The sequence below is a fragment of the Dendropsophus ebraccatus genome, chromosome 4 (genome assembly GCF_027789765.1).
Source record: "Dendropsophus ebraccatus isolate aDenEbr1 chromosome 4, aDenEbr1.pat, whole genome shotgun sequence".
Classification (NCBI taxonomy): domain Eukaryota; kingdom Metazoa; phylum Chordata; class Amphibia; order Anura; family Hylidae; genus Dendropsophus; species Dendropsophus ebraccatus.
This window is the reverse complement of record NC_091457.1, coordinates 2763553-2777952: the sequence shown is the minus strand read 5'-3', so window position 1 is coordinate 2777952 and position 14400 is coordinate 2763553. Positions and strand designations below refer to the sequence as shown.

Here is a 14400-nt window from a genome sequence, read left to right as displayed (position 1 = left end):
TATACACTAACATAACTATACTCTACACTAACATAACTATACTCTACACTAACATAACTATACACTAACATAACTATACTCTACACTAACATAACTATACTCTACACTAACATAACTATACTCTACACTAACATAACTATACTGTACACTAACATAACTATACTCTACACTAACAGAACTATACTATACACTAACATAACTATACTATACACTAACATAACTATACTCTACACTAACATAACTATACTCTACACTAACATAACTATACTCTACACTAACAGAACTATACTATACACTAACATAACTATACTCTACACTAACATAACTATACTCTACACTAACATAACTATACTCTACACTAACATAACTATACTGTACACTAACATAACTATACTCTACACTAACATAAATATACTCTACACTAACATAACTATACTGTACACTAACATAACTATACTGTACACTAACATAACTATACTCTACACTAACATAACTATACTGTACACTAACATAACTATACTCTACACTAACATAACTATACTCTACACTAACATAACTATACTCTACACTAACATAACTATACTATACACTAACAGAACTATACTCTACACTAACATAACTATACTGTACACTAACATAACTATACTATACACTAACAGAACTATACTCTACACTAACATAACTATACTCTACACTAACATAACTATACTATACACTAACAGAACTATACTGTACACTAACATAACTATACTATACACTAACATAACTATACTCTACACTAACATAACTATACTATACACTAACATAACTATACTGTACACTAACATAACTATACTCTACACTAACATAACTATACTATACACTAACATAACTATACTGTACACTAACATAACTATACACTAACATAACTATACTCTACACTAACATAACTATACTGTACACTAACATAACTATACTCTACACTAACATAACTATACTCTACACTAACATAACTATACACTAACATAACTATACTCTACACTAACATAACTATACTATACACTAACATAACTATACACTAACATAACTATACTCTACACTAACAGAACTATACTGTACACTAACATAACTATACTCTACACTAACATAACTATACTGTACACTAACATAACTATACTCTACACTAACATAACTATACTCTACACTAACATAACTATACACTAACATAACTATACTCTACACTAACATAACTATACTGTACACTAACATAACTATACTCTACACTAACATAACTATACTCTACACTAACATAACTATACTCTACACTAACATAACTATACTCTACACTAACATAACTATACTATACACTAACATAACTATACTATACACTAACATAACTATACTCTACACTAACATAACTATACTGTACACTAACATAACTATACACTAACATAACTATACTCTACACTAACATAACTATACTGTACACTAACATAACTATACTCTACACTAACATAACTATACTCTACACTAACATAACTATACTGTACACTAACAGAACTATACTATACACTAACATAACTATACTATACACTAACATAACTATACTGTACACTAACATAACTATACTCTACACTAACATAACTATACTCTACACTAACATAACTATACTCTACACTAACATAACTATACTATACACTAACATAACTATACTCTACACTAACATAACTATACTATACACTAACATAACTATACTATACACTAACAGAACTATACTCTACACTAACATAACTATACTCTACACTAACATAACTATACTATACACTAACATAACTATACTCTACACTAACAGAACTATACTATACACTAACATAACTATACTGTACACTAACAGAACTATACTATACACTAACATAACTATACTCTACACTAACAGAACTATACTGTACACTAACATAACTATACTATACACTAACATAACTATACTCTACACTAACAGAACTATACTCTACACTAACATAACTATACTGTACACTAACATAACTATACTATACACTAACAGAACTATACTGTACACTAACATAACTATACTGTACACTAACATAACTATACTGTACACTAACATTACTATACTCTACACTAACCCCCTGGTCCGGTTGCGTTCCACAAAACTAAATAAAATCCACAAATAAATACATAAATGAATATATACATAGATCCCTACACCAAACACCAAAACATTTATAATTTGTTTTTTTTGGGGGGCCCTGAGCTGGTCCGGCATCCCATGCCCCCAGTACATGATCACGGACGTCTATGAACCAGCTCAGGATTTTCTGTTTATACTAAAGTCCCCAGAAACCCCCTCCCCCCATATAACCCACCACCCAACCTAACACTAAGGGCCCTATTACACCAAAAGATGTCTGACAGATTATCTGACAGATTTTTTCAGCCAAAGCCAGGAATGGACTATAAACAGAGAACATGTCATAAAGATAAGACTGAGATTTCTCCTCTTCAAATCCATTCCTGGCTTTGGTTAAAAAAATCTGTAAGATAATCTGTCAGACATCTTTTGGTGTAATAGGGCCTTAAACCCCAACCCCAGGTGGAGACAAAATATGCAAACTATATACACAAATAAACACACTAATAATATACACACTAATAATACACAAACATACACAGCAAACCATAGTGGGGCTTCTCAGCCCCACACACAGCCTGAAAGCCCAAGTTCAGTACCTGCAAGCCCTATATTCCTATACAGCTACAGCACAAACCAAAAGACTAATGTGCCAGCATCAGCCGCCACCAGGAGAGGAGACGCAGGCTAAGGAACCTTATAGGCAGAGCCCCTCCAAAGACAAGAGGCCCTACCAGCCCCCAGCCTCTCGTACTCCAAAGAGCGCACCTTCAACTACCCCTATGATAGGTGAATCCCACGTGGCCTGGTGTATGCCGGATGTGAACATCCACCAGGCGAGCCTCACTAGCTATACTATTCAGGGCGACGCCATCATAAGTCAGCTTGTCTCTGGAACCTCCCCTATCCTGGGGCCTCGTGACAGCATTGAAGTCCCCTCCAAAGACCTCCTGCCGACTTGTAAAAAGATAGGGCTTGATCCTCATAAAGAGACACTTCCGATCCCACTTGGACTGTGGACCATAGATGTTAATAAGGCGAAGTTCTTGTCCCTTCATGAGGACATCTAGAATCAGGCACCTCCCCATTTCTAACTCAATAACCCGTCGGCATTCTACCGGTGCGGCAAAAAGGACCGCCACCCCGCTATACGGCTCGGCCGCAAGAGACCAGTAGGAGGGCCCCTTCCTCCATTCCCTTCTGGCTTTAAATATAGATGACATGTCTGTTAGCCTGGTCTCCTGCAAAAAGAAAATATCAGCATTATTGTGGGCAAAATAATCATAGGCCGCAAATCTAGCCGTATCTGACTTAATGCTGGCTACATTAATGGAAGCCAGCGTCAACGGAGAGGGTGCCGCCATCATGGGTGATTGAGTTAGACGGCTTTCTTTTTCCCACTATCCTTACTATCCTGCCCGCCACCTTCCTCATCTGACGATGGTTTACCCCTCTTTAGTGAAACAGATGTATCCATGTCCCCTTTATTTACATTTTCCTCGTCCTCTGACTCTGGGCAGATCCTCCCCCCAAAGAAAATACGTTCCCCAGGGAGAGAGGATTCGACGTCCCCTGCAGGCCCTTCCGTCATCGCACCAACCGTAACCTCACCCTGTGCCTCCTGCACCTCTGAGGAGGAAATATCTTGGAGGGTTTGGAACTGGTTTGGGAGACCAATCAGAGGGAGGATGGTTGTACCTTCCTTTGGCACCTGGGGGGTGGGAGAAGATCTTACATCCCCCCTTTTCTTATTCTTTTTAGTACCCCGCTTGTGCTCCACCTCCATCTCCAGCTCCATCTCCCACTATCCTCATCCGCGCTCTCACCATGGGAGGACAGTGGAGAGATGGCACCTTCTTCTTTCCGAATCCTCCAGATCTCCTCATCCAGATCACTGTCCCTCAGAGCCTCAGCAGTAAGATTGGCCTCAGGGATGAGGTCAGAGGTCACCACAGTTGCGCGAGGCTCCTGAGACTCCCCCATCTCCCTCTCCCCTTGGCGCATATCCTGACGCCTCAGTTGGGCTGGCGTCTTTTGCTTACTTTTCTTCCTTGGCTCTTTTACTCCTTCACCTCCACCAGCTGCCCCCCCAGTAGATTCCTCCTCACGACCTTTCTCCACCGGGGTAACAACTGCGTTGGCAAAGGAACGAGGGCAGCGACTGAATGGGTGACCTAAGTCACCACACAGGTGACACCTAATCTCCACACAGGATGCAGCGAGATGGCTGATTTCCCCACACAATGAGCACTTTGTCACCGTGCACCTAGCACTGAAATGTGTGGGGTCACCGCACCTGTGACAGAGCTTAGGCTGACCCTGGTAGAAGACCTGGATTCGATCCCTTCCTAGGAAGGTGGCAGATGGTATGTGGGTAACGGTGTTTCCTGAATACCTAAGTTTGACCATAAAGGTCCAAGCCCCTGACCAGATGCCATACTTGTCCCTGTTTTTTTTTGGGACTTCCACCACCTCTCCATACCGGCCAAGCCACGTCATGATGTCAATACAAGAGAGTGATTTGTTACGGGTTAAAACGGTCACTCTCTTGACGTTATTTTGGCGAGACACCGCCTGAATGGCAAAGTCTCGCCAGCCGGGCTCATCCTTTACCAGCTCATAGTTCGACCAAAAAAGCTCAAGCCCCTCCGGCCGAACAAAGCTGATATCGAATTCAGGGGTACCAAAGGGATGTATCAAGGCAAAGATGTCAGCTGCCTTGAAGCTCATCCTCAGCAGGAGCTCAACAACTTTAGATCTTGGGGGACATGTATCACTGCCTCTCCACCTCAGACGGACCACATTCCTTCGGACACCGCCCGGCCCGGCTGTTGGGAGAGACCACACAGTTTCCCTACCCCTTTCCTCTCGGAAGGCTGCAAGGCCATGCTATTCTATCAAGAAAGACAGATCAACCTCCCTACCCTCTACATTGATTGTTCTCTCCCCTCTCTTTAAGGCCTGCAGGACACGGGTGGATTCGGCTCAACATCACGTACCTCCGCAGCGTCTCCTTCCTCCTCCACCCGGCTCTCTGGCTGGAGCTCTCTCAGCCTTCTCCGCTTTTCTCTCTCCATTTCACCAAACGATCGTCATTCTGTAGTTTTTCTCTAAACGGCCCACTGTTTTCCAAAATAAGTTCTTTTTTTCATTAGCTTTTTGATGTCGGCTTTCAGACATTTTATCTTCGCTGATAGCTCAGCCTTTTGCTGCTTAGCAGCAGTGTCCATCAATGCTTTTACAGCACATACCTCCTCCTGGAGCTTGTACAGCTGGTTCCTGGTGTCCTCATACCCATGGAGGCTTGCAGCAATCCGGAGGCCATAGGTCTGCCCCGTCTCTTGGAACCGCGGCACCCCAATCTTCCTCCACACCTCCATGGGCAGACAGCCTTGCTCCAGGAGGAGTGTCACTGCTCACACTGTCATGACTTGATTCCACAGCCGCTGTAGTACTGCTGGTGCTTGTAGTTCCACAGCTAGTCGTAGCCTTGCGGCTACCCTTTGTCACTTCTAGTTCAGGGGCGGCTGGAGAAGCATCGCTGCACCTCCTAGCAGACCGCCTCAGCCCTGGAACCTCAGATGGACCTCCTGATGGTGTTCCCTCTGCTGTTGGTCGCTGGATTCCTCTGCCCCCCACGGACCTGGTTGGGGCTCTCCTTGCCTCGTTCATACCTTGGCCTGCACCCCCCTCCTGGGGAGAAGGGGATGCACCCCAAAGAAAACAAAGTCCAGGCTTCCCTCCAAATGCACAGAGCACACCAAACGATCCTCACAGCAACACACAGGAAACAGGAAGAAGCTCCCTCTAGTGGCCAGTACTCCAGAGCTGCACTCACTATTCTGCTGGTGGGGTCACTGTGTACATACATAACTAGTCCTGTACTGATCCTGAGTTACATCCTGTATTATACTCCAGAGCTGCACTCACTATTCTGCTGGTGAGGTCACTGTGTACATACATTACTGATCCTGAGTTACATCCTGTATTATACTCCAGAGCTGCACTCACTATTCTGCTGGTGAGGTCACTGTGTACATACATAACTAGTCCTGTACTGATCCTGAGTTACATCCTGTATTATACCCCAGAGCTGCCCTCACTATTCTGCTGGTGGGGTCACTGTGTACATACATTACATTACTGATCCTGAGTTACATCCTGTATTATACCCCAGAGCTGCACTCACTATTCTGCTGGTGGGGTCACTGTGTACATACATTACTGATCCTAAATTACATCCTATATTATACTCCAGAGCTGCACTCACTATTCTGCTGGTGCGGTCACTGTGTACATACATTACATTACTGATCCTGAGTTACATCCTGTATTATACCCCAGAGCTGCACTCACTATTCTGCTGGTGGGGTCACTGTGTACATACATTGATAATGAGATGACTTCAGACCCCGCCCTCTAATAATAATGAGATGACTTCAGACCCCGCCCTCTAATAATAATGAGATGACTGACCCCGCCCTTTAGTGGTAATGACATGACTCTTCTTCTCACACAGGGGTGGTCACGCTCATCGATATGCTGACAGAGAAGACCGTCACTGGGAGCGCTGCCGAGGTGTCCGCCTGTGAACGTGTTCTACAGAAATCGGCTGTCACACTGGCACGCCTCTGCCGGGATCCGGAGATCGCACAATCTGCCATAAAGCATAACTGTACGTAACCAGAGCCAACCCACTACTGCTACATCTGCATGATACACATGATGGACACACACAGCTCTGCTACATCTGCATGATGGACACACACAGCTCTGCTACATCTACATGATGGACACACACAACTCTGCTACATCTGCATGATGGACACACACAGCTCTGCTACATCTGCATGATGGACACACACAGCTCTGCTACATCTGCATGATGGACACACACAGCTCTGCTACATCTACATGATGGACACACACAGCTCTGCTACATCTGCATGATGGACACACACAGCTCTGCTACATCTACATGATGGACACACACAGCTCTGCTACATCTGCATGATGGACACACACAGCTCTGCTACATCTACATGATGGACACACACAGCTCTGCTACATCTACATGATGGACACACACAACTCTGCTACATCTGCATGATGGACACACACAGCTCTGCTACATCTGCATGGTGGACACACACAGCTCTGCTACATCTACCTATAGATTGTATGGGTGTATTCTGGTATATACTGCTGGTACCTATAGATTGTATGGGTGTATACTGGTATATACTGCCGGTACCTATAGATTGTATGGGTGTATACTGGTATATACTGCCGGTACCTATAGATTGTATGGGTGTATACTGGTATATACTGCTGGTACCTATAGATTGTATGGGTGTATACTGGTATATACTGCCGGTACCTATAGATTGTATGGGTGTATACTGGTATATACTGCTGGTAACTATAGATTGTATGGGTGTATACTGGTATATACTGCCGGTACCTATAGATTGTATTGGTGTATACTGGTATATACTGCTGGTGTCTATAAATTGTATGGGTGTATACTGGTATATACTGCTGGTACCTATAGATTGTATGGGTGTATTCTGGTATATACTGCTGGTACCTATAGATTGTATGGGTGTATACTGGTATATACTGCTGGTACCTATAGATTGTATGGGTGTATACTGGTATATACTGCCGGTACCTATAGATTGTATGGGTGTATACTGGTATATACTGCCGGTACCTATAGATTGTATGGGTGTATACTGGTATATACTGCCGGTACCTATAGATTGTATGGGTGTATACTGGTATATACTGCCGGTACCTATAGATTGTATGGGTGTATACTGGTATATACTGCTGGTAACTATAGATTGTATGGGTGTATACTGGTATATACTGCCGGTACCTATAGATTGTATGGGTGTATACTGGTATATACTTCCGGTACCTATAGATTGTATGGGTGTATACTGGTATATACTGCTGGTGTCTATAGATTGTATGGGTGTATACTGGCATATACTGCCAGTACCTATAGATTGTATGGGTGTATACTGGTATATACTGTTGGTACCTATAGATTGTATGGGTGTATACTGGCATATACTGCCGGTACCTATAGATTGTATGGGTGTATACTGGTATATACTGCTGGTGTGTATAGATTGTATGGGTGTATACTGGTATATACTGCTGGTACCTATAGATTGTATGGGTGTATACTGGTATATACTGCTGGTACATATAGATTGTATGGGTGTATACTGGTATATACTGCCGGTACATATAGATTGTATGGTGTATACTGGTATATACTGCTGGTACCTATAGATTGTATGGGTGTATACTGGTATATACTGCTGGTACCTATAGATTGTATGGATGTATACTGGTATATACTGCTGGTGTCTATAGATTGTATGGGTGTATACTGGTATATACTGCTGGTGTCTATAGATTGTATGGGTGTATACTGGTATATACTGCTGGTTCCTATAGATTGTATGGGTGTATACTGGTATATACTGCCGGTACCTATAGATTGTATGGGTGTATACTGGTATATACTGCTGGCACCTATAGATTGTATGGGTGTATACTGGTATATACTGCTGGTGTCTATAGATTGTATGGGTGTATACTGGTATATACTGCCGGTACCTATAGATTGTATGGGTTTATACTGCTGGTGTGTATAGATTGTATGGGTGTATACTGGTATATACTGCCGGTACATATAGATTGTATGGGTGTATACTGGTATATACTGCCGGTACATATAGATTGTATGGGTGTATACTGGTATATACTTCTGGTGTATATAGATTGTATGGTTGTATACTGGTATATACTGCCGGTACCTATAGATTGTATGGGTGTATACTGGTATATATCGCTGGTACCTATAGATTGTATGGTGTATACTGGTATATACTGCCGGTACCTATAGATTGTATGGGTGTATACTGGTATATACTGCTGGTACCTATAGATTGTATGGATGTATACTGGTATATACTGCTGGTACATATAGATTGTATGGGTGTATACTGGTATATACTTCTGGTGTATATAGATTGTATGGGTGTATACTGGTATATACTGCTGGTACCTATAGATTGTATGGGTGTATACTGGTATATACTGCCAGTACCTATAGATTGTATGGGTGTATACTGGTATATACTGCCGGTACCTATAGATTGTATGGGTGTATACTGGTATATACTGCTGGTGTCTATAGATTGTATGGGTGTATACTGGTATATACTGCCGGTACCTATAGATTGTATTGGTGTATACTGGTATATACTGCTGGTGTCTATAAATTGTATGGGTGTATACTGGTATATACTGCTGGTACCTATAGATTGTATGGGTGTATACTGGTATATACTGCCGGTACCTATAGATTGTATGGGTGTATACTGGTATATACTTCTGGTGTATATAGATTGTATGGGTGTATACTGGTATATACTGCTGGTGTCTATAGATTGTATGGGTTTATACTGGTATATACTGCTGGTACCTATAGATTGTATGGGTGTATACTGGTATATACTGCTGGTGTCTATAGATTGTATTGGTGTATACTGGTATATACTGCCGGTACCTATAGATTGTATGGGTGTATACTGGTATATACTGCTGGTGTCTATAGATTGTATGGGTGTATACTGGCATATACTGCTGGTACCTATAGATTGTATGGGTGTATACTGGTATATACTGCCGGTACCTATAGATTGTATGGGTGTATACTGGTATATACTGCCGGTACCTATAGATTGTATGGGTGTATACTGGTATATACTGCTGGTGTCTATAGATTGTATGGGTGTATACTGGCATATACTGCTGGTACCTATAGATTGTATGGGTGTATACTGGTATATACTGCCGGTACCTATAGATTGTATGGGTGTATACTGGTATATACTGCCGGTACCTATAGATTGTATGGGTGTATACTGGTATATACTGCCGGTACATATAGATTGTATGGGTGTATACTGGTATATACTGCCGGTACCTATAGATTGTATGGGTGTATACTGGTATATACTTCTGGTGTATATAGATTGTATGGTTGTATACTGGTATATACTGCCGGTACCTATAGATTGTATGGGTGTATACTGGTATATACTGCCGGTACCTATAGATTGTATGGGTGTATACTGGTATATACTGCCGGTACCTATAGATTGTATGGGTGTATACTGGTATATACTTCCGGTACCTGTCTGATATGATCGCCCTCTCCTCTCTCTTGCAGGTATCCCGCGCCTTATCGCTCTCTGTCGCCATCCGGAGGAGAGGTTTAGCAGTGACGCCGTCCTTGTTGCCTGCCTGGTAGGTTCAGTGATTATAGTTATGGGAAGTTACTGCAGCTCCGCAGGGTGAGGCTCCTGGGCTCAGCTACATCAGCAACAAAGCCCCATTGTCTCACACTGTTATATACTGTGTCATCATTGTCATAATATGTGACCTCATCCTCTGATCATAGAGATGGGTGAAGGGAGGGGATAGAGAGGACTGTGCAGCTCTATTTGTATGACCTCACAGTTCTCTCTATGATCATAGAGATGAGTGCAGGGAGGGGATAGAGAGGACTGTGCAGCTGTAACTGTATGACCGCACAGTTCTCCCTATGATCATAGAGATGAGTGCAGGGAGGGGATAGAGAGAACTGTGCAGCTGTAACTGTATGACCGCACAGTCCTATCTATGATCATAGAGATGAGTGCAGGGAGGGGATAGAGAGGACTGTGCAGCTGTAACTGTATGACCGCACAGTTCTCCCTATGATCATAGAGATGAGTGCAGGGAGGGGATAGAGAGAACTGTGCAGCTGTAACTGTATGACCGCACAGTTCTCTCTATGATCACAGAGATGGGTGCAGGGAGGGGATAGAGAGGACTGTGCAGCTGTATCTGTATGACCGCACAGTCCTATCTATGATCATAGAGATGAGTGCAGGGAGGGGATAGAGAGGACTGTGCAGCTGTAACTGTATGACCGCACAATTCTCTCTATGATCACAGAGATGAGTGCAAGGAGGGGATAGAGAGGACTGTGCAGCTGTAACTGTATGACCGCACAGTTCTCTCTATGATCACAAAGATGGGTGCAGGGAGGGGATAGAGAGGACTGTGCAGCTGTATCTGTATGACCGCACAGTCCTATCTATGATCATAGAGATGAGTGCAGGGAGGGGATAGAGAGGACTGTGCAGCTGTATCTGTATGACCGCACAGTTCTCTCTATGATCACAGAGATGAGAGCAGGGAGGGGATAGAGAGGACTGTGAAGCTGTATCTGTATGACCGCACAGTCCTATCTATGATCATAGAGATGAGTGCAGGGAGGGGATAGAGAGGACTGTGCAGCTGTATCTGTATGACCGCACAGTTTTCTCTATGATCATAGAGATGAGAGCAGGGAGGGGATAGAGAGGACTGTGCAGCTGTATCTGTATGACCGCACAGTTCTCTCTATGATCATAGAGATGAGTGCAGGGAGGGGATAGAGAGGACTGTGCAGCTGTAACTGTGTGTGAGGTGGCTGACACTAGGGGGCAGTAGAGATGGGTGAGATGTTTGTTCCTCACAGTGATTGGTGTCTGTGGATTTGCAGGCCGCGCTGCGGAGATTGGCGATCGCTTGTCCTGAGGGAATTGATGACTCGGATCTTGAGCAGCTGATCAGACCGCGGCTGGTGGACTCCTTCCTTCTGTGTTCTAATATGGAGGAAAGCTTTGTATAGCGGAAGCCAAAAATATGTGCCCTGGGGGTCCGCATACAGTGAGATCTCCAGGCCCCCTCCCCGGGGGTCCGCATACAGTGAGACCTCCAGGCCCCCTCCCCGGGGGTCCGCATACAGTGAGACCTCCAGGCCCCCTCCCCGGGGGTCCGCATACAGTGAGACCTCCAGGCCCCCTCCCCGGGGGTCCGCATACAGTGAGACCTCCAGGCCCCCTCCCCGGGGGTCCGCATACAGTGAGATCTCCAGGCCCCCTCCCCGGGGGTCCGCATACAGTGAGACCTCCAGGCCCCCTCCCCGGGGGTCCGCATACAGTGAGATCTCCAGGCCCCCTCCCCGGGGGTCCGCATACAGTGAGATCTCCAGGCCCCCTCCCCGGGGGTCCGCATACAGTGAGACCTCCAGGCCCCCTCCCCGGGGGTCCGCATACAGTGAGATCTCCAGGCCCCCTCCCCGGGGGTCCGCATACAGTGAGACCTCCAGGCCCCCTCCCCGGGGGTCCGCATACAGTGAGATCTCCAGGCCCCCTCCCCGGGGGTCCGCATACAGTGAGACCTCCAGGCCCCCTACCCCGGGGGTCTGCATACAGCTCCAGGCCTCCTTCCCCGGGGTTCCGCATACAGCTCCAGGCCCCCTCCGCCGGGGGTCCGCACACAGCTCCAGGCCCCTTTTGTATGGTTTTTTACCCTTTCTATACTGCATGAAGGAACAGATATTATTATATTATAAATCACAGACAAAGTTTTACAATAAAAATGAAAACTGAACAACAAACATGGCGTCCGAGACTGTATACCCTCCTCCCCATATCTGGCTATAGGCCCAGAGCACGAGGCTGCACTACTGAGACATCTCATAACTATACAGCCTGAGGCTGCACTACTGAGACATCTCATAACTATACAGCCTGAGGCTGCACTACTGAGACATCTCATAACTATACAGCCTGAGGCTGCACTACTGAGACATCTCATGGGCTGGGGACTGGGAAGACATCTGTGCAGTGTCCGCAGGTATGTGTGTGTGGGGGGGGGGGGGGGGGATGGGCAGCTTCAGTCTCTGGAGTCTGTACTTATCAGTCTCCTTATCAGTCACAATTATTGCTGAGAGTTTAACCCTTAGGGTACTATTACACCAACAGATCTGACGAAAGATTATCTGCCAAAGATTTGAAGCCAAACCCAGGAGTGGATTTGAAAAGAGGAGAAATCTCAGTCTTTCCTTCATGACCTGTTCTCTGTTTATAGTCTGTTCCTGGGTTTGGCTTCAAATCTTGCCAGATAATCTGTCGTCAGATCTGTTGGTGTAATAGTACCCTTACACTGCCTTGCCATGAATCAGTAACCTGTGCGGCAATGTAAAGGTTAAACCTTAATCTCTTTGCTGCAATAAATGTCTAATGAGGAGAAACTGAAGGAGACAGAGAAGTGATCTTCATAGTATAGGGCCCATATTCCTATAGCATATATATCTATCTATCTCTCTCTCTCTATATATATCTATATCTATATATATATATATCTATATACATATATATTAGTAAGGATGCCCCAGATGCAGTCATGTACAACCAGGCTGCTGTATGGTTCGTACAGCCATAGAACTACATTACTGTATACACAGAGAGATGTGCAGCCGATAATAATTTATACAACTCCCATCATTTACTGACAGGCCACAGCCCTCAGAATATGCTGCGAACGAAGAGAGACCTCAAGGTGTCGTCCCCTCACAAACTACAACTCCCAGCATGCCCTGAGAGCTTCATTAGTGTAGGGCATTCTGAGAGTTGTAGTTATTCACAAGGGAGCTGTGGTCACAGATACATCACTCCAGGATGGGAGGGGGTGTCTCCTCTTACTGGTTCCGGCTATGTTCACACAACGTATGTTTTTGTAAAAGTACAGTCGTTGTTGCTATCGGCAACAATGGCCGTACTTCGTACGAAAACTTTGCTTTCCCTGGGATCCCGGCCGGAGTGTATACACATAGGGGGAGATTTATCAAACATGGTGTAAAGTGAGACTGGCTCAGACGCCCCCGGCAACCAATCAGATTCCACCGCTCATTTTCCAAAGAGTCTGTGAGGAATGAAAGGTGGAATCTGATTGGTTGCCGGGGGCAACTGAGCCAGTCTCACTTTACACCATGTTTGATAAATCTCCCTCATAGTATATGCTCCGGCCGGGACCCCTCGCGGCACCGCAAAGAAATGACAGTGAATTGCGGCCGCAGAAACCCATGTCAGTGCACACTATGGGGCGAGCCGCTTGCCTCATAGTGAGCTATGGAGAGTTCTGATGCGGGCGCGCACTAATGCACCCGCATCACAACTTTGTGGCAGGAAAGATCATCTGGGATAATCTTTGCAGAGACCGGCCACTCCATGACACCCGGCCAGGTCACGGAACGGCCGCTCTCTTACGCCATGTGAACATAGCCTCCTTCTGTAAGTGTCCCCCAGAATCAGCCCTCCCAGGAATCCAGGACACATGTTCCAGATAGGGGCGCTCTGCAGTCTAGG

At 44.8% G+C, this 14400-nt stretch overlaps 1 protein-coding gene across 1 annotated transcript in view; it reads left to right on the top strand.

Moving 5' to 3' along the window:
• The window catches only part of INSC (INSC spindle orientation adaptor protein), a 172541-nt gene extending 160662 nt beyond the window's left edge, over nucleotides 1–11879 (top strand). Inside the window, exons 11-13 of the mRNA XM_069968003.1 lie at nucleotides 6648–6803; nucleotides 10389–10465; nucleotides 11751–11879. Of these exons, the coding sequence (XP_069824104.1) occupies nucleotides 6648–6803; nucleotides 10389–10465; nucleotides 11751–11879 (362 nt within the window). The remainder of the gene's footprint in view (nucleotides 1–6647; nucleotides 6804–10388; nucleotides 10466–11750) is intronic.
• The last annotated feature ends 2521 nt before the right edge of the window (nucleotides 11880–14400 follow it).